Source organism: Agelaius tricolor, unplaced genomic scaffold (genome assembly GCF_023055355.1).
Source record: "Agelaius tricolor isolate 1412-34295 unplaced genomic scaffold, bAgeTri1.0.p SCAF_5, whole genome shotgun sequence".
In the NCBI taxonomy this organism is placed as follows: Eukaryota; Metazoa; Chordata; class Aves; order Passeriformes; family Icteridae; genus Agelaius; species Agelaius tricolor.
In genome coordinates, this window is record NW_027269265.1 from 52,845,563 (window position 1) to 52,863,393 (window position 17,831).

The following is a 17,831-nucleotide window of genomic DNA, read 5'->3' on the forward strand; positions in this document are numbered from 1 at the left end:
GTCTCCCAGACAATTTCCAACACCCCATAGTTGGCCCTGAATGTCCCCCAGCTCGTCTTGGGTGTCTCCCACTAGCCCTGGATGCCCCCCCAGGTACTTCCCGGGGTCTCCCACTAGCCCTGGATAGCTCCCAGCTAATCCCAGGCAGCTCCCAGCTAGCCCTAGGTGGCCTTCGCTAGCCCCTGGTGCTCCCCAGGTCTCTCTAGGTGTCCCCCACCAGCCTTGGGTGCACTCAGGTAGCTCCAGGTGTCCCCACTAGCCCTGGGTGCCCGACTATCCCAGACCCCCCCCAGTTATTCCCCGTTGCCCCAAGCAGCCCCACGGCTCCCTAGGCCACGCCCGCTTCTCTAAGCCACGCCCATTGCGCTTCAGGCCACGCCCACACCCAGCGTCTCGGTCCCCAGCCCTGTCGCTGAGCCCCGCCCCTCGCCGCAGGTCTCGCGACATTTGCGGGGGAGGGCGGTGCGAGATGTGCGGCGGCTGTGTGGGCACCGAGTACCCCGAGCGGGTGAGGGCGGGCAAGGGGGGCATTGACACCGACACCGACACCGGCACCGGCACCGTCCGGTCCCGGTCCCGGTCCCGGTCCCGGTCCCGGTCCCGGTCCCGGTCCTAGCCTGTGCTCCCGCCCTAGGGCACCACCTGCCTGGAGGGCGGATCTTTCCTCCTGAACTTCGTGGGGTGCGCGCAGTGCGGCCGCCGGGACTTCGTGCTGGTCAGCAACCGGGCCGAGGGCCTGCAGGACGGGGAGGAGATCGTCACCTATGACCGTGCGGTGGGGGGCACCGGGGGGGGGTGGGGGCCGGGGGAGCCTTGAGGGGGTGGGGGAGCTTTTGGGGTCTTGAGGGTTGGGGGCCCTGAGGGGACCTTTGGGGTTTGGGTCTCTTGAGGGCGATATTTGGGGGATCCCTGAGCCATTCCTGGGGCTTAGGGTTCACTGAAGGTTGAGGGTCTTGAGGGCTATGAGGGGTCGGGGGTCTGGGGGTGTTGAGTATTGGGGGAGACCTTCGGTCTTGAAGGTCTTGAGGGATGCTGAAGGCTCTGGGGGAGCTTTGGAGTCTGGAGCTTGGGTGATCTTGAGGGTTAGAGAGGGTTGGAGGGGACCCTTGGGATCTGGGGGTCTCGAAGGCTGGGGGGCACAGGTGGAGGTTTTGAGGGTTGAGGCCTGGGGATAGCATTTGGATTCTGGGGGGGTCTTGAGGGCTGAGAAGGACTCCTGGGGCGTGGGGGCTCTCGAGGGCTGGGGCGTGATGGGGTGGGGGGGCTCAGAGGTCAAAGGAGGGGGAGGCCTAAGGGAGGATTAGTTTGAGTAGGGAAAATTTGGGGCCCCGATATTTGGGGGGTCCCTGAGGGTGGAAATGGTGGATGCCCAGGGAGGAGGTCTCAGGTTTTAGAGGGAGTATCAGGGAGCTACTGATGGGCATTAACGGGGGGTGAGTTGCTGTGGGGGGAATTTTGGGGGCTTGATGTTTTAAGGACTGGGACGTCTATGCCCTGGGAACAAGGGCAAGCATGGAGGATTGGGGCTTGTCCCAAGAGATTGAGACTGGGGGGATACCCCAGGGACAGTGTCCTTGTCCTCTCACCCCACTGTCCCCTGCCCCACAGACCTGTGCAAGAACTGCCACCACCTGATTGCACGCCATGAGTACACCTTCAGCGTGGTGGATGACTACCAGGTTTGTCTCTTGTCCCCCAAAAGCCCTTCCCAACTCTGTCTCTGGAATTCCAGACCTATCCTTCCATGGGCTGATTCCCACCTTCCCTGGGACAGAGCCTTGAAGGATTCAGAGCCTCATCCCTGTGTTCAGGGCTACCTGGAGACCCCCCAGCACCAGTCTGTGCCTTGTGGAGGAAGCCCAGCTCACCTGGCATGGGAATGTGGGTGATGGGAGGGGGCTGTGACCCCCATTCCTCATTCCTGGCACATCTCCTATGCAGCAAAGGGCTGGAAAAAGGGCTCAGGGGAGCCAGTGGGGCTGGAAACGAGATCCCCTGGCTCTGATTGCAATCGGGGATCGGGTACCAGATCTGGCTCGAGTTTCCCTGTGGGGGAGCAGGGCTGTGGCAGCCCTCCTTTTTCCAGCCCCCCCTTTTCCTTCCCCCAGGAATATACCATGCTGTGCCTGCTCTGTGGCCGTGCAGAGGATTCCATCAGCATCCTGCCCGATGACCCTCGCCAGATGACCCCGCTGTTCTGATCCCCATGTGTGTCCCAGGATGAGCTTTCAGGAGCTCTGGGAGATCCCTGGATCCCTGGCACTGTATTTATGGGGACCACACAGTCCCTGACATGATTTGCCCCTCCAAACTTCCAACCTGGATGCAGTGAATACCCAACACCGGATGCTCCCATGTTTCTGGAGCTTTTTGGCTTTGACCCTGACTGCAAGGATGGGATGCAGTGCCACATTCCAAGCTCCTGTGTGCTGAAGACATAAAAGGGTCCCTAAAACAGGATCCAAAGGGATTCCCACCCCATCCCACCTCAGGAGCCCTCATATGTGGGGTAATAAATGTGATGTGTGACAGCTTGGTGGCACAGGCAGGAGTATTTTGGGAGTGGGCTTCACCCCCTGTAGTTGGTGAAGGGTGTTGGGAACTGATGCAGGAGACTTTTTCCATCCCAGGAACCTGTGGAATTCCTCCTTGGCCCTTCCCAGCACTGGAGAGTGCAGTGAAGAACTGCACTTTCCAGTGCTCTCCTAAACCCTGCAGAGAAAGGACTTGGATCATTTTCCCTTCCCACAGAATTGGTTTGGGTCACTTCGCCCTGCCCTGGGGTTTGGAACCTGGCCCTGCCCTGCTGGGAATTCCCTATTCCTGAGGCGGGAAGGAGCTGGGTGTGGGAAATCACTGCCCTGGGGTAGGTGAAGTGTTGCTCTTGGCACCCGGCCCCAGCAACACCCATGGGGAACTGGGTGCAGCCAGCCTGGCACCCACCTATCCCTGAGCCTCCATTTCCTGGATCTGGCCTTTCAGGGCTGTATCCTCCTTCCTGTTCCCCCTAAAAACCACATGTTTCCAAAAACCTCACGGATCCATTTACACTCCCAAAAACCACGTGGATCCAGGCACGCTCCCTGCGGCTCATTTATTGCCACCAGCCCACGCCGCCCCGGCGGCTCCAACCCTCTGCCCCATCAAGCCCCCTCCCCGTGGAGGTTTCAGAGGGGGCTGTCACTCTGCGGAGAGCTGGGGCCACCCCGGGGTGACACCAGAGCCAGGATCACACCAGAGCCAGGATCACACTGGAGCTAGGATTACTTGGCCAGCTTGAGGAGACGCTGGATGTCGGGCTCCAGCTGAGCTGTGGGCACACGGGGGCTGTAGCGCCGGAACGGTTCCCCCTCAGGCCCCACCAGGAACTTCTCAAAATTCCAGGAGATGTCGGAGCGCCGCACAGGGCTCCAGACGACGAAGCGGGGCTCGGCCATCAGATGTGCGGGCTCGTCGGCCGGTGCGGGCAGGTGAGCCTTGAGGTAGGCGAACACGGGATGGGTGTCACTCCCGTTCACCTGGCACTTCTGGAACAGGGTGAAGTTGGGCTCAAAGCCACCCCCGGGCCGCACGTGCTTCAGGGTGTTGAGGATCTCCTCGTTGGTGCCGTTCTCCTGTGGCGGGGAAGGAGAAATCCAGAGCCCTGTGTTTCCCAGCTCCTCACCCCCTGCCTCGTGGCCCATAGGACTTACCTGGTATCCAAACTGGTTACAGGGGAAGCCCAGCACGACCAGCCGCCGGGGGTAGCGGGCTTGGAGCTGGTTGAGCTGGGTGTAATCCCGCACCGTGGTGCCTCAGAGCGAAGCCACGTTCTCGATCAGGACCACGCGGCCCCGGAAAACACCAAAATCCACTTTCTCCCCCTGCAAGGAGGTGGCGCTCAGGTCATAGAAGGACTTGGCGATGGGGACGGTCATGGCTGCAGGCGTGCGGCTGCTTGTGCCCCGTGCCCTGCGCCGCCTCTTAAGGGCTTCCCGGTGCTCACGTCATGGTCCAAAGGTCTCCAGGCCCCGCCGCAGCTCAGGAGAAACCTGAGCCGCCCGTCCCACCCATGGAAGGAGGAAGGTGGCACGGGGCCAAGGCGATGCTCTACCTGCCTCAATAATTCATGGCACGGCACGCTGCGGCTGCTCATCCTGCTGCCTGCGGGGTGTGGGATGCTCCCAGCCTAGAATGGCATGTTCCCGAGGGTTGGGAATGGCGGTGAGAGTTGGGGAATAACGGGAGTCAGGGAATAACAGGAATCTGGGAGCTGGGGCTCTGTGGGGCAGAGGAGGAGGGGACAAGTGTCCCAGTACTCCTCCTTGCCTGGTGCTGCCATGGCATCACTTCTGGGGCCTCCTGTGCTGCCCATCCCAGTGCCCACTAGTCCTGGGGCCCACTGGTCCCAGTACCAGCTCCACCCTTGGGCCTATCTGCTGTGGTGCCTACCATGGTCCTGTGGTGCCCATCCGAGCACCTGGCAGCATCCTGGTGTCCACCTAGATCCCAGTAGGTTCCACTATCTTAGTGCCCACTATCATCCCAGTAACCACCCATCCCAGCCCATCACCATCCTGCTGCTGGCTCATCCCAGTGCTGCCACCAAGTTTTCTGGCCCTGTTCCCACAGCTGGGGCAGAGCTGGTAGCCTGGCAGGCTGTGGTGGTGGCCATGGCACTCCATGGGCATCATGCCCCATGTCCCTGTGACCAGCCTGGAAAGGGGACACCATGCTGGCAGCCCCAGATCACCCTCAATTATTGATCACCACTCGAGTGTCCATGCCCAGGCTGTGCCTGCTGCCATGGCATCATGCCCACAGCCCCCCTGGAGCACACAGACCACCAGCCCCTCCAGCATCACCTTTATTCTGCAAACCACTGTGTAAAACCGGGGGTCCCATGGGCATGGGGTGGCACAGGGTGGGCACACAGTGCCTGGACAGCCCCCACCCTACCTGCAAGCTGAGGAGGGCACAGGTGCCAGGATGGGGGGCCCCCCTTGCCACGTTCCCTGTCCCTGGGGGTGTCCCATGTCGCTCCCCACTCTGTGGGGGCTGCCTCAATCCTGCCCCTACCATGCCCCCTGACACAGCCTGGGGAGGAGGGGTCGGGGGGTCCCAGCCTTCAACACCAGCACGTTTTGGGGGTGTCCTCGCTCCCCAGGGGCTGCTGCTCGTCCTCCTCCAGCCGAGCCAGGGTGGGGGCGCGGGGCAGCCCCCGCAGCTCGTCCAGCTCCTTGCGGTGCGCCTGCAGCACCAGCTCCGTCAGCCGTGTGAAGGACTGCAGGAGAGGGGTGGGGTGAACCTGGGGGACCCCTCCAATACCCCCTGACCTCTCCAGGCCCCCCAGGCCAGCCCCAACCCCCTCAGAACCCCCCTGCCCCAGTCTCCTCATACCTCCTTGATGTTGAGGTTGCTGCAGGCACTGGTCTCGTAGAAATCCATCCCGTATTCCCTGGCCAGCTGCAGCACCAGGGGTTTGGCAGGGAGGGGGGGGTAGCATGATTTGGGAGGAGGGGGGATTCAATACCCCTGCCCCCCTCTCTGGAATGTGAACAGCCGGGCACGGACAGACAGGAGAGCTGCGGGGGGGGCTGGCATAGGGGCACACCTGGGTTGGGTGGTGGGTGCAGGGGGCCCTGGGAGGGGTGCTGGATGCTTTGGGGTTCAGAGGTCACTGAGAGGGGTACTGGGAGGAATTGGGGATTGTTGGACACCCTGGGGTAGCACTGGGCAGTAAAGGGGTTTCCTGGATGCTCTGGAGCTGCAGGGGGAGGTCAGTGGTCCCTGGGTTCAAACTGCAGGAGCATGAGGGGTCACTGGATACAGGTAGGGATGTTTGGGGGGGGTCCCTGGATATGGGTAGGGCTGCAGGAGGGCTGTTGGGGCCCATGTGGAATGCAGGGGGGGCTTGTGGAGGGTCTGGCCATGCTGGGATTGTAGGGAGGTGCACTGGGTGCTTTGGGGGTCAAGAGGTCCCAAGGGGGACACCAAGGAGGTCACTGTGTGCTTCAGGGGTACAGGAGACCTTGCTGGAGAGGTTAGGGGTCTCTGAACATCTTGCAAGTGGGGAAGAGGGAGCCTTGGCGGTGCACAACCACTGCAGAGATGGAGGGAAAGAGGGTTCCTGGGCACTGGGGGAGCTGGTTTTGGGGTGCCTGGGTACAGACTGCAAGAGGATGGGGGGGTCCCTGCTCATGCTGGGAGGGACTGGGGAGGCTTGGGGGTCCCAGATAGAGGTAGGGCTGCAGGAGGGCTGTCGGGGTCCCGAGTGCAGGGGGGGGGCTCAGGGAGAGGCTGGCCATGCTGGGGGTGCAGGAGGGGTCCTGCCCCCTGTGGGGGGGCACACAGCAGCCCCCGCTCACCTGCAGCCCTTGCTCTTTGGGCACTTGCCTCTTGTGCTCCTCGTCCGCCTTGTTCCCGATGAGGATTTTCTGGACGCCATCGGGTGCGTACTGGGTGGGGGAACAGTGTAAGGACCCCCCAACACACGGCTGGGGAACCCCCAGACCTCCCCTCAGGAACCCCCACCTCATCCACGTCGCTGGCCCACTTCACGATGTGCTGGTAGGAGCGCTCACTGCTGATGTCGTACACCAGGAAAATGCCCTGCAGGGGTTGGGGGGCGGCTGTTGACACCCCAAAATTGTGCCTCAGTTTCCCCTCTCCTGTGTAGCAGGACAGGGAGCCCCCATACCTGAGCCCGCCGGTAGTACTGCTTGGTGATGGTCTGGTACCGCTCCTGGCCAGCTGTGTCCCTGCCCAGTGACAGCGGGTCAGTGTCACCACCCATGGCATGAGTATGGCAGGGCTCAGCCCTTACCTTGGGTGGGGGGAGCAGGACTCAGAACCCCCAGAATTTCTTCTCTCTTGCCCCCAGGTTCCAGTGCTGCCACTCACCAGATCTGTATCCGCACCTTGATCCCATCCACCTCGATGGTCTTCATCTTGAAATCGACACCTGGGATTGGAATGGGGTGTGGTGTCCTGGTGTTTCCCTTTCCAGGAGATGCTGTCACTGGGGGCCCTCTGGTCCTCTCCTCCCTCCTGACCCACCCCATGCCCCAACATGGCCTGGTGCTGATCCCCGCACCCAGTGCCTGGCCTTGCAAGAGGCCTCGGTGCCAGGTGCTGATCCCGGTGCTCCCAGTTCCCCGGTGCTGCGGCTGTCCAGTTCTCCCAGTTCCCCAGCGCTATGGCTTCTCGGTGCTGTGGCTGCCCAATGCTCTCACTTCCCGGCTGCATGCTGCTCCCGGTTCCCCTGTGCCAGAGGTGCCTGGTCCTCCCGGTTCTCCCATAGCCAGGATTTCCTGGCTCCCTGATGCTCCAGGGAACTGGCTCCCTGATGCTCCTGGTTCCCTGGAGCCGCGGCACTCCAGAGCCCCCGGTTTCCCAGTTTCCCTATGCTGCACCCGGCTTGTGGATGCCCACAGTTTTACCGTTTCCCAATGCCCATTACTTCCCGGTTCCCCGGTGCTGCATCTCTCGATGCTCCTGGTTCCCCGGTGCCCACAGTTTTCCCTCTCCCCAGTGCCCGGTTTTCCCGCTCTCTGGTTACCTGTTTCCCCATGTTCCTAGTGTTGCAGCTCTCCAGTGCCCACGGTTAACCCTTTCCCGGTGCCCCCGGTTTTCCCGTGCCCACCACTCCCCGGTGCCCCGGTTCCCACGACTCCCTGGTGCCCTGGTTTCCCGTTTCCCCGATCCCGTGGTTTCCCGGCAGTTCCTCGGCAGTCCCGGTTCCCCGATGCCCACGGTTTTCCTGTTCCCTGGATCCCCATTTCTCGGTTGCTGCGTCTCCCGATTCTCCAGTTCCCACGGTTTTCCCGCTCCCCCGTTGCCCATTTTCCCGTTTCCCCGGTGCTGCGGCTGGCTTTCCAGTACTCACGGTTTCTTGTTGCCCACGGCTCCCCAGTTCCCCGTTTTCCCTTTTCCCCGGTAATGCGGCTCCCAGTGCTCCCGGTTACCCGGTGCTGCGCCTCCCCATTGCTCCCGATTCCTTGATGCTCCCGGTTTCACGTTTCCCCGGTGCCGCGGCTCCCCGTTTCCCTGGCATATCCGTTTCCACGGTGCTGCGGCTCCCAGTCTTCCCGGTTGCCCGGTTCCCCGATGCTCCCGTTTCCCCGGTGCTGCGCCTCCCCATTGCTCCCGCTTCCCCGATGCTCCCGGTTCCCCGTTTCCCCGCTCCCGCCGCCGCGGCCGCCGTGCGCTGCCGGTGCCGGTACCGATGGTGGAGATGTGGGCGGGGTGGAACTGGTTGTCGGTGAACCGGCAGAGCAGGCAGGTCTTGCCCACGCCCGAGTCCCCGAGCAGCAGCAACCGGAACAGCACGTCGTACTGCTTGGCCATGGCGGGCCCGGGCCGCCGCCACCGCCGCCACACCGGGGCCGCTCCGGGGCCGCGAGCTGCGCCGCCGCCGCGCCGGGCCGGGCTGGCACCGGGGGATGCACCGGGGCGGGGCGGGGCGGGAGCGGCGGCGGCGGGAGGGGGCACCGGGAGGGGAAACGAGGGGGGCGACACCGGGGATGGACCGGGGGATGCTGTGGGAAGCGGGGAGGGGACACCCGGGATACACCGGGAGATGCTGTGGGGAATTGGGCGGCGACGCGGGGGATGGACTGGGAGGAGAGCTGGGGAGAACGGGGGGATGGAGCCAGGAATGCACCGTAGGATTTGTTGGGGATGCTCTGGAAAACCGGAGGTGGGGGACAGGGGATGTACCAGGGGGAGCAGCGGCGACTCTGGGGGCTTTGGGAGCACCAGGGATGTACCCGGGATTGCTCTGGGGGCATTGGGAACTGGACAAAGAGGTGCAGCAGGGGACACTGCGGTGACACAGAGCTGCACCAGAGGGACTGCTGACACTTAGGAGGGATGGGATGGCACCCAGCAGGACCTGGACAAGGGTGGGTTGTCCAGGTTTTCCTGTCCAGGGACAAGGTCCTGTGGGAACTTGTGAGGGTAAACAAGGCAAAGGACAGGGCTGGCACATGGGTCAGGACAACTCCCAATATAAGTGCAGGATGCAGGTGGTGGGATGAGAAGCAGCCCAGATGAGAGGAATCTGGGGGGGATGAGAGGCTGGATATGACCTGACAAGGTGTGCTGGCAGCCCTGGAAAGCCACCCATGTCCTGGGCTGTGTTACTGGCAGCATGGGCAACAGGGTGAGGGGGGATTGTCCTCCTCTGTCCCACTCAGGTGAAACCCCACATGGAGCGCTGTGTCCAGCCCTGGGGTCCTTGTCACGGGAAGGACAGGGAGCTGCTGGAGCATGTTCAGGGGAGGCCACAGAAATCCTCCAAGGGCTAAGAACAGGCTGGGAGAGCTGGGATTGCTTGGCATGGAGAAGAGAAGGCTCCAGCGAGAGTTAGAGCCCTTTCCAGTTCCTACAGGGGCTCCAAGAGAGGTGGAGAGGGACTTGGGATGAGGCCATGGAGTGACAGGACAAGGGGAAATGTCTCCAAAGTGGAAAAGGGGAGGTGTAGATTGGATATTAGGAAGAAATTCTTTACAGTGAGGGTACTGAGGCACTGGAGTGGATTTCCCAGAGAAGCTGTGGCTGCCCCATCTCTGGAAGTGTCCAAGACCAGGCTGGACAAGGCTTGGAGCAACCTGGTCTGGTGGAAAGTGTCTCTGCTCACGGCACAGGGTGGAACTGGATGGGTTTTAAGGTTGTTATCAACCCAACCCGTGGGTTCTATGATGATGCAATAAATGACGTCACATCACGATGACGCAGCGGCCCCGGGGTGGCTTCTCTGCGCACGCGCGCCGGGGCTGGGCGTGCTCAAGAAATAAGAGGCGCGGCCATCCGGGGAAGGGCGTGGCCGTGTGTGGTGGGGCGGGGCCAGGAGCGCGGCCGCGCGTCCCCTCCCGGCCGCCGTCGCCCGCTGCCCCCGCGGCCGCAGCATGGCGGGAGCGGCCCCCGGCTCCGGCGGGCGGCGGCGGCTGCGGGACGATGGGCTGCGGACCTGCACCTCCGCCGAGCAGGTGCCGGGGGGCTGCGCTGTGGGGCGAGGGGTGCCGGAGCGGTGGGGTGTGGGGTGCCGGGCAGCCATGGGGCTGGGCTTTGGGCTGCCATGGAATGGGGTTTAGGGTGCCGGGCTGCCGTGGGGCTGGGCTTTGGGGTGCCATGGAATGGGGTTTAGGGTGCCGGGCTGCCGTGGGGCTGGGCTTTGGGGTGCCATGGAATGGAGTTTAGGGTGCCGGGCTGCCGTGGGGCTGGGCTTTAGGCTGCTCTGGGACGGGGTTCAGGGGTGCCATGGGATTGAATGATCCCAATCCCCGTATCCCCACGACACTACTGTCTCCACACCCGCTGTGACAACAGCGCAGCAGTGACCAGTGTTTTGGGGGGCCCGGCGGTGCTGCCACCCGCCAGCCACGGCAGCTTCCGCGGGACACGTTCCCCAGCACCAGCTGGGGGAGGGTGAGAAGTTCTGGGACAGCCAGACTCTCCCTTCCATCCCACTATCCTGACCCAGCCCCTGGCAGCTCCCCTGGGTGCTGGGACGGGGTAAAAAGTGACTCCGGGTTTCCCAATCCATGGGGTTCTTCTTGCTCAATTGTTCTCTGGCAGGACACAGTGCCATGAATGCAGGTCCCCGTGTGGCCCCTCCTCACCCCTGAGGCTGATCCCGGGGTATTTCCTTGAGGATTACCGTGGCTTAGAGTGTCCAAGTCCCCAGTTATCCCAGCGTGAGCAGGAGGAGAGTGTTTTCTATGACAGTCTTGAGCTGAACCAAACTCAAGCTGGATTTGTAAAGCAGCACAGGATGGTGCTGGATTCTGGCATAATTTGGGGCACAAAGCTCCTGGGAATTCTTAGTTTGGTTTTACTGGCTGAGATGGGGCTGTGAATCAGATAAACCCCTGGGATGGGGTAGGAGTTGCAGGGTTCAGTGGGGATCATGTTTGGGACATGCAAAGCCTCTTCCCAGAGCTCACCATAGTCTTTATTCCCATTTTTCCTGACTAGTCCAAGGTGGAGGACATCGTGCAGGAGGTCTATGATGCCTACAAGACAAACCATCACTCCTCACAGTGAGTATCAAAACTCCCAATAACCATAAATAACTCCCATCCCAAAATACCGATTGACCCCAGTGGGTGCTGCAGGAGGATTCTGCCCCTCCTGCCACTGTCCCCCTGCTTTTTCAGGCCACCCTGCCTGCTCATCCTGTCCTCTCTGTATTCCAGGTACGTCCTGCAGCGGGAGAAGCACTTCCATTACCTGAAGAGGGGTCTCCGGCAGCTCACTGAAGCCTATGAGGTACCGGGAATGCCGGATGTGCCACCTGGAGCCACTGCCTGGGGTGCTCCCCTCGCCCTGGGGCTGTCACCAGGGCTGTTTGTTGCTGGGGGTTTGCCAGCCCCAGGGTGGACACAGCATTCCCTGTGTGTCCACGCTCATCCCAGCGATGCTCTGGGGGCTCTCCTGGCTGTCTCCTTGCTCCTGCCATGTCCGGTGCCATTCCCTGACTGTCCCCTCTGTCCCTGCAGTGTCTGGATGCCAGCCGCCCCTGGCTCTGCTACTGGATCCTGCACAGCCTGGAGCTGCTGGATGAGCCCATTCCTGATTCGGTGGCCTCTGAGTGAGTGGGGAGAGCTGGGGGGAACCCCACCATGGCCACTGCTGCTGCTGGCCACCCGCGTGACTCCGGAGGTGCCACCTCCCGCTGTCCCCAGAGCAAAGGAGTGCTTTGTCTCCCTGCCACCGTCAATGCCGCCCATTCTTCCGGCGGCTTCCTCGTGACGACGGAGATGGGAGGGTGACACCCCCGGCTTCGACCTTGGGGGGGATTCACGAGGCTGGGAGGGGATGCATCGCCCCAGCGGGGTGACACAGGTGATGCTGAGCCCCTTCCCCACCTTCTCGCAGTGTCTGCCAATTCCTGAGGCGGTGCCAGAGCCCCCAGGGTGGATTTGGGGGTGGTCCCGGCCAGCACCCCCACCTTGCCCCCACCTACGCCGCCGTCAATGCGCTCTGCATCATCGGCACCGAGGAGGCCTTCGGCGTCATCGACAGGTCTGGGGGCCGGGAGGAGCTGGGTGGGAGCTGGGCTGCGTGTCCCCCTTCTCACAGCCCCTGGCTCCTGCAGGAAGAAGCTCTTGGAATACCTGTACTCACTGAAGCAGCCGGATGGCTCCTTCCTCATGCACGTGGGTGGAGAGGTGGATGTCAGGTGGGTGAGGGCTGTGTGGGGAGGCTGTTTTGGAGGGAGGGCCTGGGCATTTTGGAGAGCCAGTGCTGGAAGCAGCTGCTGTGGTGGGGAGCTGGTGCCATTCTGGGGATTCAGTGCTGGGAGCTGGTGATGTTTGAGAGCCAGTATAATTTTGGGGAGCTGGTGCTATGGTGGGGAGCCACTGCTAATTTGGGGTACAGTTTTGGGCAGTCAGTGCTACTTTTGGGGAGCAAATGCCATTCTGAGGAGCCAGTGCCATGGCAGGGTGCAATTTTGTGGACCTAGTTGTGTTTTGGGGAGCTGGTGGTGTTTTGGGGAGTGGCTGGTGCCACACTGGAGAACCAGTGCTGTTTGGGGGAGATGGTACCATGGTGGGGAGCCAGTGCCATGGGGAGGTGTAGTTTTGGGGAGCCAATGCTATTTTGGGGTGCTGGTGCCATGGCAGGGGACCAGTGACATGAGCTACTGCCATGGCAGGGTGCTGTCTCAGGGAGCCAGTGCCTAGATCAGGCATTTTGTGCCATTTTGGGGACCCAGTGTAATTTTAGGGAGCTGGTGCCACTTTGTGGTTCCAGTGCCATATCCCTGAGCACCCACCTCCTGAATCTCTGGGCACCCTTTTCCTGCAGGAGCGCCTACTGTGCTGCCTCAGTGGCCTCACTGACCAATATCCTGACACCTGCACTCTTCGCTGGGACGGCCGAGTGGATTGCCAGGTGAGATCTGGGGACAGGTGGGGGACAGGAGATGACGTTCCTGACGTTCCTGCTGCCCTGACTCTGCTCCCACAGGTGCCAGAACTGGGAGGGTGGGATCGGCGGCGTGCCGGGCATGGAGGCACATGGCGGCTACACTTTCTGTGGCGTGGCCGCACTGGTCATCCTCAAGCAGGAACATCTGCTGAACCTCCGGAGCCTGCTAGTGAGTGACCCCTCTCCAGGATACTGGGGCTCTCATCCTGCTGGGGAGCTTTGGTCCCACACTGGTTCCCATTGCCCCGCAGCACTGGGTGACCGGGCGGCAGATGCGCTTCGAGGGCGGATTCCAGGGCCGCTGCAACAAGCTGGTGGATGGCTGCTACTCCTTCTGGCAAGCTGGGCTCCTGCCCCTGCTCCATCGTGCACTCCATGCCAGGGGTGAGTTGCCACAGGCTTCCTCTGTCCCCAGAACGGCATCTGGAGGGATTTGACACCTACTGTGGTGTTTCTCCTCTGGGATTTCCCTTCCAGGCGATCCAGCACTGAGCATGGCACACTGGATGTTTGACCAGCTGGCACTGCAGGAATACATTCTCCTGTGCTGCCAGTGCCCAGCTGGCGGGCTGCTGGATAAGCCAGGAAAGTGAGTGTGGGGGGAAACACAGGGCTGCCTGGCACCAGGGATGCCCCGATGCCCCCTCAGCATCCCAGTATCTCTTTGCATGCAGATCCCGGGATTTCTACCACACCTGCTACTGCCTGAGTGGGTTGGCCATTGCACAGCACTTTGGAAGTGGAGATCTCCACAATGAGGTGGTCCTGGGTATCCCTGAGAATTGCCTGGTAAGTGCTAGGCATTGCTGGGGAGGGCAGGGATGAGCTTCCCGCGCTCCACAGCACTGAGAAAGGCAGATCCAATGGCAGTGAAAAGACTTGGGGTTCAGCGTGGAGAAGAGGAGGCTTCAGGGAGAGCTTAGAGGTGCTTCAAGGGCCTAAAGAGCTTCAAGGGAGCTGGAGTCAGGCTTTGGACAAGGGCTTGGAATGATAGGACGAGGGGGAATGGCTCCAAACCAGAAAAGGGGAATTTTAGATGGGATATGGGCGAGGTATTCTTCCCTGTGAGGGTGCTGAGGCCTTGGCACAGGCTGCCCAGAGAAGCTGTGGCTGCCCCCTCTCTGGAAGTGTCCAAGGCTGGCTTGGACCAGGCTTGGACCAATCTGGGATGGCAGAGATTCCCTGTGCACAGTGGGCTGGACTAGGTGATCCTTAAGGTGCCTTCCCACCCAAACCATTCCAGGACTCCATGATTAACATTCCTCCATCCCTCTCTCTCCCACAGCAGGCCACGCACCCTGTCTACAACATTGCCCCGGAGAAGGTGGCGAGGGCGGTGATGCACTTCCTGCAGTATCCTGTGCCCAGCCTGGATCCAGCATCCGCTGCCCAGTAGGGGAGTCCTGCTGCTGGCTCGGGGTGCCAAGCCCCGGGAGTGAGCGGCACAGCCCATCCCACCCCATCCCCACGGCAGCCTGGCCAGGCAGAGCACGGTGCTCAGGGTGCTAGCAATACCAAAATCCAGCCTGCTCCAGGCCGGGTGTCCTGCTGCCATCCTGGCCAGAGCCCAGGTGGGACACGGGCTCTGGCAGAGCTTTTTGGCATCAATAAACCAGAAGTCACACCCGCCGTGTGCTGGTGGCCCCGGGGATGCGGGGCAGGAGGTGATGCCACGTCTGGATCCGGTGGCACCAACTTCCCCCATTCCAAGAACAAATGGTAACCACGGGGGAGGATAAAATAAGTGGAATTTTGGCTTTTTTTGTTTATTATTTATAGTCTTATAGTAAAGGGAAGCCTTAACTTGCAAGACAACTCTGGGCAGTATGTACAACATACCTTAGATCCATGGAATGGCATCAAAATGGGGGGAAGAGGGGCACCTACGGGGCAGGGACGGGCCACTGGAGTTCGGAAAATGCCACGGAGGTTGGGAAGGGTCAAGGGAGGGAAGGAGGAGGAGGAGGAATGGGGAAGGAGCCCCTAAGCCTGGCTCTGTGCTCCGCCGACTCGGGCAGGTGGAGTTGCACACGGAGAAAATAAATAGGGAGATCCCCCCCCCAGTGCTTGCTCCTTTTTTGGGGGGGGGCTGCCTGGCTCCTCCCCGTTCTGGACTGCACTGGTCCCCGGGTATAAATAGAAATGCTCCTATAAAACCAGGAGGGAAGGGGAGGGGGGTCGCTAGCGGAGGGGAGTTGGCAGGGGAGTCTCCCTGATGCCCCCAAGTCTTTCTGCTCGGCCTGGCCGGCTCCCCCCGGGGCCGGCACGGTGGGAGCAGGGAAGGGGCCGGGGAGGGCTGGGAAGCTGCAGTCCAAGAGCTTCTAGGAGCGGAGGGAGCGAGTCCTGCCGCGGGCCGGGGGGTGGCGGAGGGGCCTAACTGGCCTCCATGCGCAGCTTCTTCCTGTTCTGCGGCTCGTCGGGCTCCGAGTCAGAGCTGGAGTCGGAGCCGCCGTCGAAGGCGGAGATGGCACTGCCCTTGGGGTTGGTGTAGAGGCTGTTGTCCGCGGGATAGCTGGCCTGGAGCTGAGCGCTGGCTCGGGCCTTCTCCAGCGCACGCACTGTGAGGGACGGCACTGTGTCACCCCCAGGCCTGGCCCTGCCTGCAGCCCAGCTCCCGACAGGCCCCAGCTCCCCCTGGATCCCAAACTCTTCTGGACCCCGGATCCTGCCAGACCCCAGCTCCCACTGAATTCTGGATCTTGCCAAACTCTGGTCCTGCCAGACCCTCAGCTCCCACCAGATCCCAACTCCCAGTGGATCTCAGCTTCCACCAGATCCTGGATTCTGATGGATCATATCTCCTGCCAGACCCCAGCTCCCACTGGATCTTAGATCCCAAATTCTACTGGATGCCAGATCCAGGCTCCCAAAGCCTGCCAGGCCTCAGCTCCTGGATCTCAGACCCTGCCAGACCCCATCTCCAGCCAGATCTCAGCTACCACCTTGCTGCTCCAGCAGTGCATTCTGCCGCTTGAGGTCGTCAATGTCCTGCTGGTGTGTGTGGTTTTTCCGGCGCATGTACTGGATGTACTCTGTGGCTTTGTCCAGGATTTGGGCCCGGGATGCCTGTTGCAATAGTGGGAAAAGCCAGAGGCAAGATAAAGACCTAGTCCAGGGGGGAAAACTGGAATTTTACCTGTCTCATCATCCCACCCTGGCTCTGGTCCTCACTGGGGACTCTTGTGGCACAAGAGAGCCTCGGGATCGTCCCAGATTGAGAAGCCTGGACCATGGGTGGGTGCTGTCCGTGCCCTCAGCACGCTCCATAAACTCACCTTCTCTCCTTGGAGCGAGGGCACGGAGTCCCGCAGGCTGTGGAAGCTATCCTTGATGTGGTCCCTGCGCTTGCGCTCCAGCGCATTGTGATGAGCCCGTTTGTCGGCCTGGGATGGGGGGGATAGGGGTGGCACCGGGAGGAGGCCACCACCTGCACCCCTAAAATTCCCTCTGGGAATCGTTGTGGGAGCTCAGCTGAGCCTCCAGGGCGGCTCCGTGGCTGTGACGCCTCCGGCTGGGCCGTGAGGGCGTGGGAAGGAGGCGGCTCCCGGTGCTTTCGGTTTCCCCAGCTTCCTGCTACCGGGGCAGCTCCGGGCCCCGGCGCGGGGGGGGTACAGCACTTTCCCCCTGGAACACGGTCACCTCCTCCCCATGTCACCTCCACCCCTGCCCCCCAACCAACCAGGCACAACCCCCCTCATGCCCTCTGTCAACCCCTGGTGTTGTTCCCCCTGTGCCCCCCAAACGTAGCCCCACCCCCCTAAATGACTCGGCCCCACACGTAACGCCTCCCCAACACCCCCATTTTCCCCCAGAAAGCCTCCCACTTCCCCTCCCCTAAAGAGCCCCGGATCCTCTTCCACACAACCCCAAGCCTCACTGGTGTCTCCCCCCCATAGGACCCCCAGCCCCACAGGACACCCCCAAACCCAGCTGCCCCCCCAAAATACATGACTCCATGGATCCCCTTCTGTGTCACAGCCCCCAACCCAAATAAGACCACCCAGCCAGAGGTGTCACCTCCCCAAGCCCAACCCTCCTCCCCAAAAGCCCCCCAGCCCTACTGGTGTCCCCCCGTTCCAAGAATCCCATCCCCACAGGACACCCCCCAAGCCCAGGTTTCTCCCCCAGGACCCCCATCCGCACAGATCCCTCTCCATGTCACAGCCCCCCCCAGAAGACCCCAACCCCAAAGGTGTGTTCCCCTCAAAAAGACCCCCAACCCCACTGGTGTCCCCGTCAGCACCCCCAATCCCACTGATGTCCCCCTACACCCCGATCCCCACAGGACACGCCTAACATCCCCCTCTCCCCCAGGATCCCCATTCCCCCAGTCCCCTTCCATGTCACCCCCTCCCCAAATCCCGCCCCCCTCACACCCCCGCCCACGTGCTCCCGATCCCGGGGGTGCCGCGGGGCGGCCCCCAGCGACCTACCGCGGACTGAAACCTCGGCTGCTCCTCCTGAGGAGCCCCGACCCGGGCGAGGAGGAAGAGGAAGAAGATGGTGGGGGGGGGGCGCCGCCATATGAAGGAAGAACACACACAAACCAAACATTACCACATTCTCAGAGGTCCTAAAGTAGGGAAGAGCCACGGGGGGTTATCCTAGGGATTGTCTCGGGGTTGGGGGCCCAACTCACGTCGCTCTCCACCTCGATGTCATCGTTGTCGCTCATCGCTCCCGCCCGGGTGAAGCCGCGGGCCGGGCCGCGCCGCCACAACAACAGCCCGCACCGCGCATGCGCGGAAGTCGGCGGCGGGGGGGGCAATGATGGCGCCGGGCGACGCGAACGGTCGCGGGAGTTGTGGTTTGAGTGGGGAGATGGAGGCGTCTTCCACGTGGCGGGGACTACAACTCCCGGCGTCCATCGCGCGGAGCAGCGCGTGGCACGCCGGGAGCTGTAGTCTACGCTT

General features: G+C 62.1%; 5 protein-coding genes across 11 annotated transcripts; 2 read left to right on the forward strand and 3 right to left on the reverse strand.

The window, feature by feature from the left end:
- Positions 1 to 372: 372 nt before the first annotated feature.
- On the forward strand, positions 373 to 2,531 carry CHURC1 (churchill domain containing 1). 2 transcript variants are annotated; one of them, XM_071428034.1, is made up of 5 exons: positions 373 to 508; positions 635 to 770; positions 1,609 to 1,679; positions 1,775 to 1,881; positions 2,109 to 2,531. In XM_071428034.1, the coding sequence occupies exons 1-5, from the start codon at positions 470 to 472 to the stop codon at positions 2,185 to 2,187; spliced, it is 432 nt and encodes a 143-aa protein (XP_071284135.1). In that variant the 5' UTR covers positions 373 to 469; the 3' UTR covers positions 2,188 to 2,531. The 2 variants fall into 2 exon arrangements, with proteins under 2 accessions (XP_071284135.1, XP_071284134.1); XM_071428033.1 differs by lacking the exon at positions 1,775 to 1,881 and having other exon boundaries at positions 385 to 508.
- Positions 2,532 to 3,069: 538 nt separating this feature from the next.
- Positions 3,070 to 5,191, reverse strand: GPX2 (glutathione peroxidase 2). Of its 3 annotated transcripts, XM_071428040.1 has the most exons (5): positions 5,059 to 5,145; positions 4,432 to 4,481; positions 4,094 to 4,168; positions 3,693 to 3,863; positions 3,070 to 3,614 (listed from the first exon to the last, which is right to left on the reverse strand). In XM_071428040.1, the coding sequence occupies exons 2-5, from the start codon at positions 4,432 to 4,434 to the stop codon at positions 3,264 to 3,266; spliced, it is 600 nt and encodes a 199-aa protein (XP_071284141.1). In that variant the 5' UTR covers positions 4,435 to 4,481; positions 5,059 to 5,145; the 3' UTR covers positions 3,070 to 3,263. The 3 variants fall into 3 exon arrangements, with proteins under 3 accessions (XP_071284141.1, XP_071284140.1, XP_071284142.1); XM_071428039.1 differs by lacking the exon at positions 4,432 to 4,481 and having other exon boundaries at positions 5,059 to 5,191; XM_071428041.1 differs by lacking the exons at positions 4,094 to 4,168; positions 4,432 to 4,481; positions 5,059 to 5,145 and having other exon boundaries at positions 3,693 to 4,081.
- On the reverse strand, positions 4,831 to 8,597 carry RAB15 (RAB15, member RAS oncogene family). 4 transcript variants are annotated; one of them, XM_071428035.1, is made up of 7 exons: positions 8,205 to 8,597; positions 6,883 to 6,943; positions 6,680 to 6,740; positions 6,514 to 6,591; positions 6,348 to 6,437; positions 5,380 to 5,445; positions 4,831 to 5,263 (listed from the first exon to the last, which is right to left on the reverse strand). In XM_071428035.1, exons 1-7 carry the CDS (start codon positions 8,326 to 8,328, stop codon positions 5,108 to 5,110), a joined length of 636 nt encoding a protein of 211 aa, XP_071284136.1. In that variant the 5' UTR covers positions 8,329 to 8,597; the 3' UTR covers positions 4,831 to 5,107. The 4 variants fall into 4 exon arrangements, with proteins under 4 accessions (XP_071284136.1, XP_071284139.1, XP_071284137.1 ...); XM_071428038.1 differs by lacking the exon at positions 8,205 to 8,597 and adding an exon at positions 7,947 to 8,163; XM_071428036.1 differs by lacking the exon at positions 8,205 to 8,597 and adding an exon at positions 7,868 to 8,163.
- A 126-nt stretch (positions 8,598 to 8,723) lies between these two features.
- Positions 8,724 to 14,673, forward strand: FNTB (farnesyltransferase, CAAX box, subunit beta). Its single transcript, XM_071428027.1, has 12 exons — positions 8,724 to 9,971; positions 10,960 to 11,024; positions 11,181 to 11,253; positions 11,484 to 11,575; positions 11,863 to 12,009; positions 12,083 to 12,166; positions 12,796 to 12,882; positions 12,958 to 13,087; positions 13,170 to 13,302; positions 13,396 to 13,507; positions 13,593 to 13,707; positions 14,204 to 14,673. Exons 1-12 carry the CDS (start codon positions 9,891 to 9,893, stop codon positions 14,312 to 14,314), a joined length of 1,230 nt encoding a protein of 409 aa, XP_071284128.1. The 5' UTR covers positions 8,724 to 9,890; the 3' UTR covers positions 14,315 to 14,673.
- On the reverse strand, positions 14,660 to 17,801 carry MAX (MYC associated factor X). Its single transcript, XM_071428032.1, is given in 7 exon segments — positions 14,660 to 15,476; positions 15,861 to 15,984; positions 16,194 to 16,301; positions 17,352 to 17,378; positions 17,558 to 17,620; positions 17,623 to 17,670; positions 17,673 to 17,801. Coding segments are annotated over 7 exon segments (669 nt in total). The 5' UTR covers positions 17,787 to 17,801; the 3' UTR covers positions 14,660 to 15,291.
- Between the last annotated feature and the right edge of the window lie 30 nt (positions 17,802 to 17,831).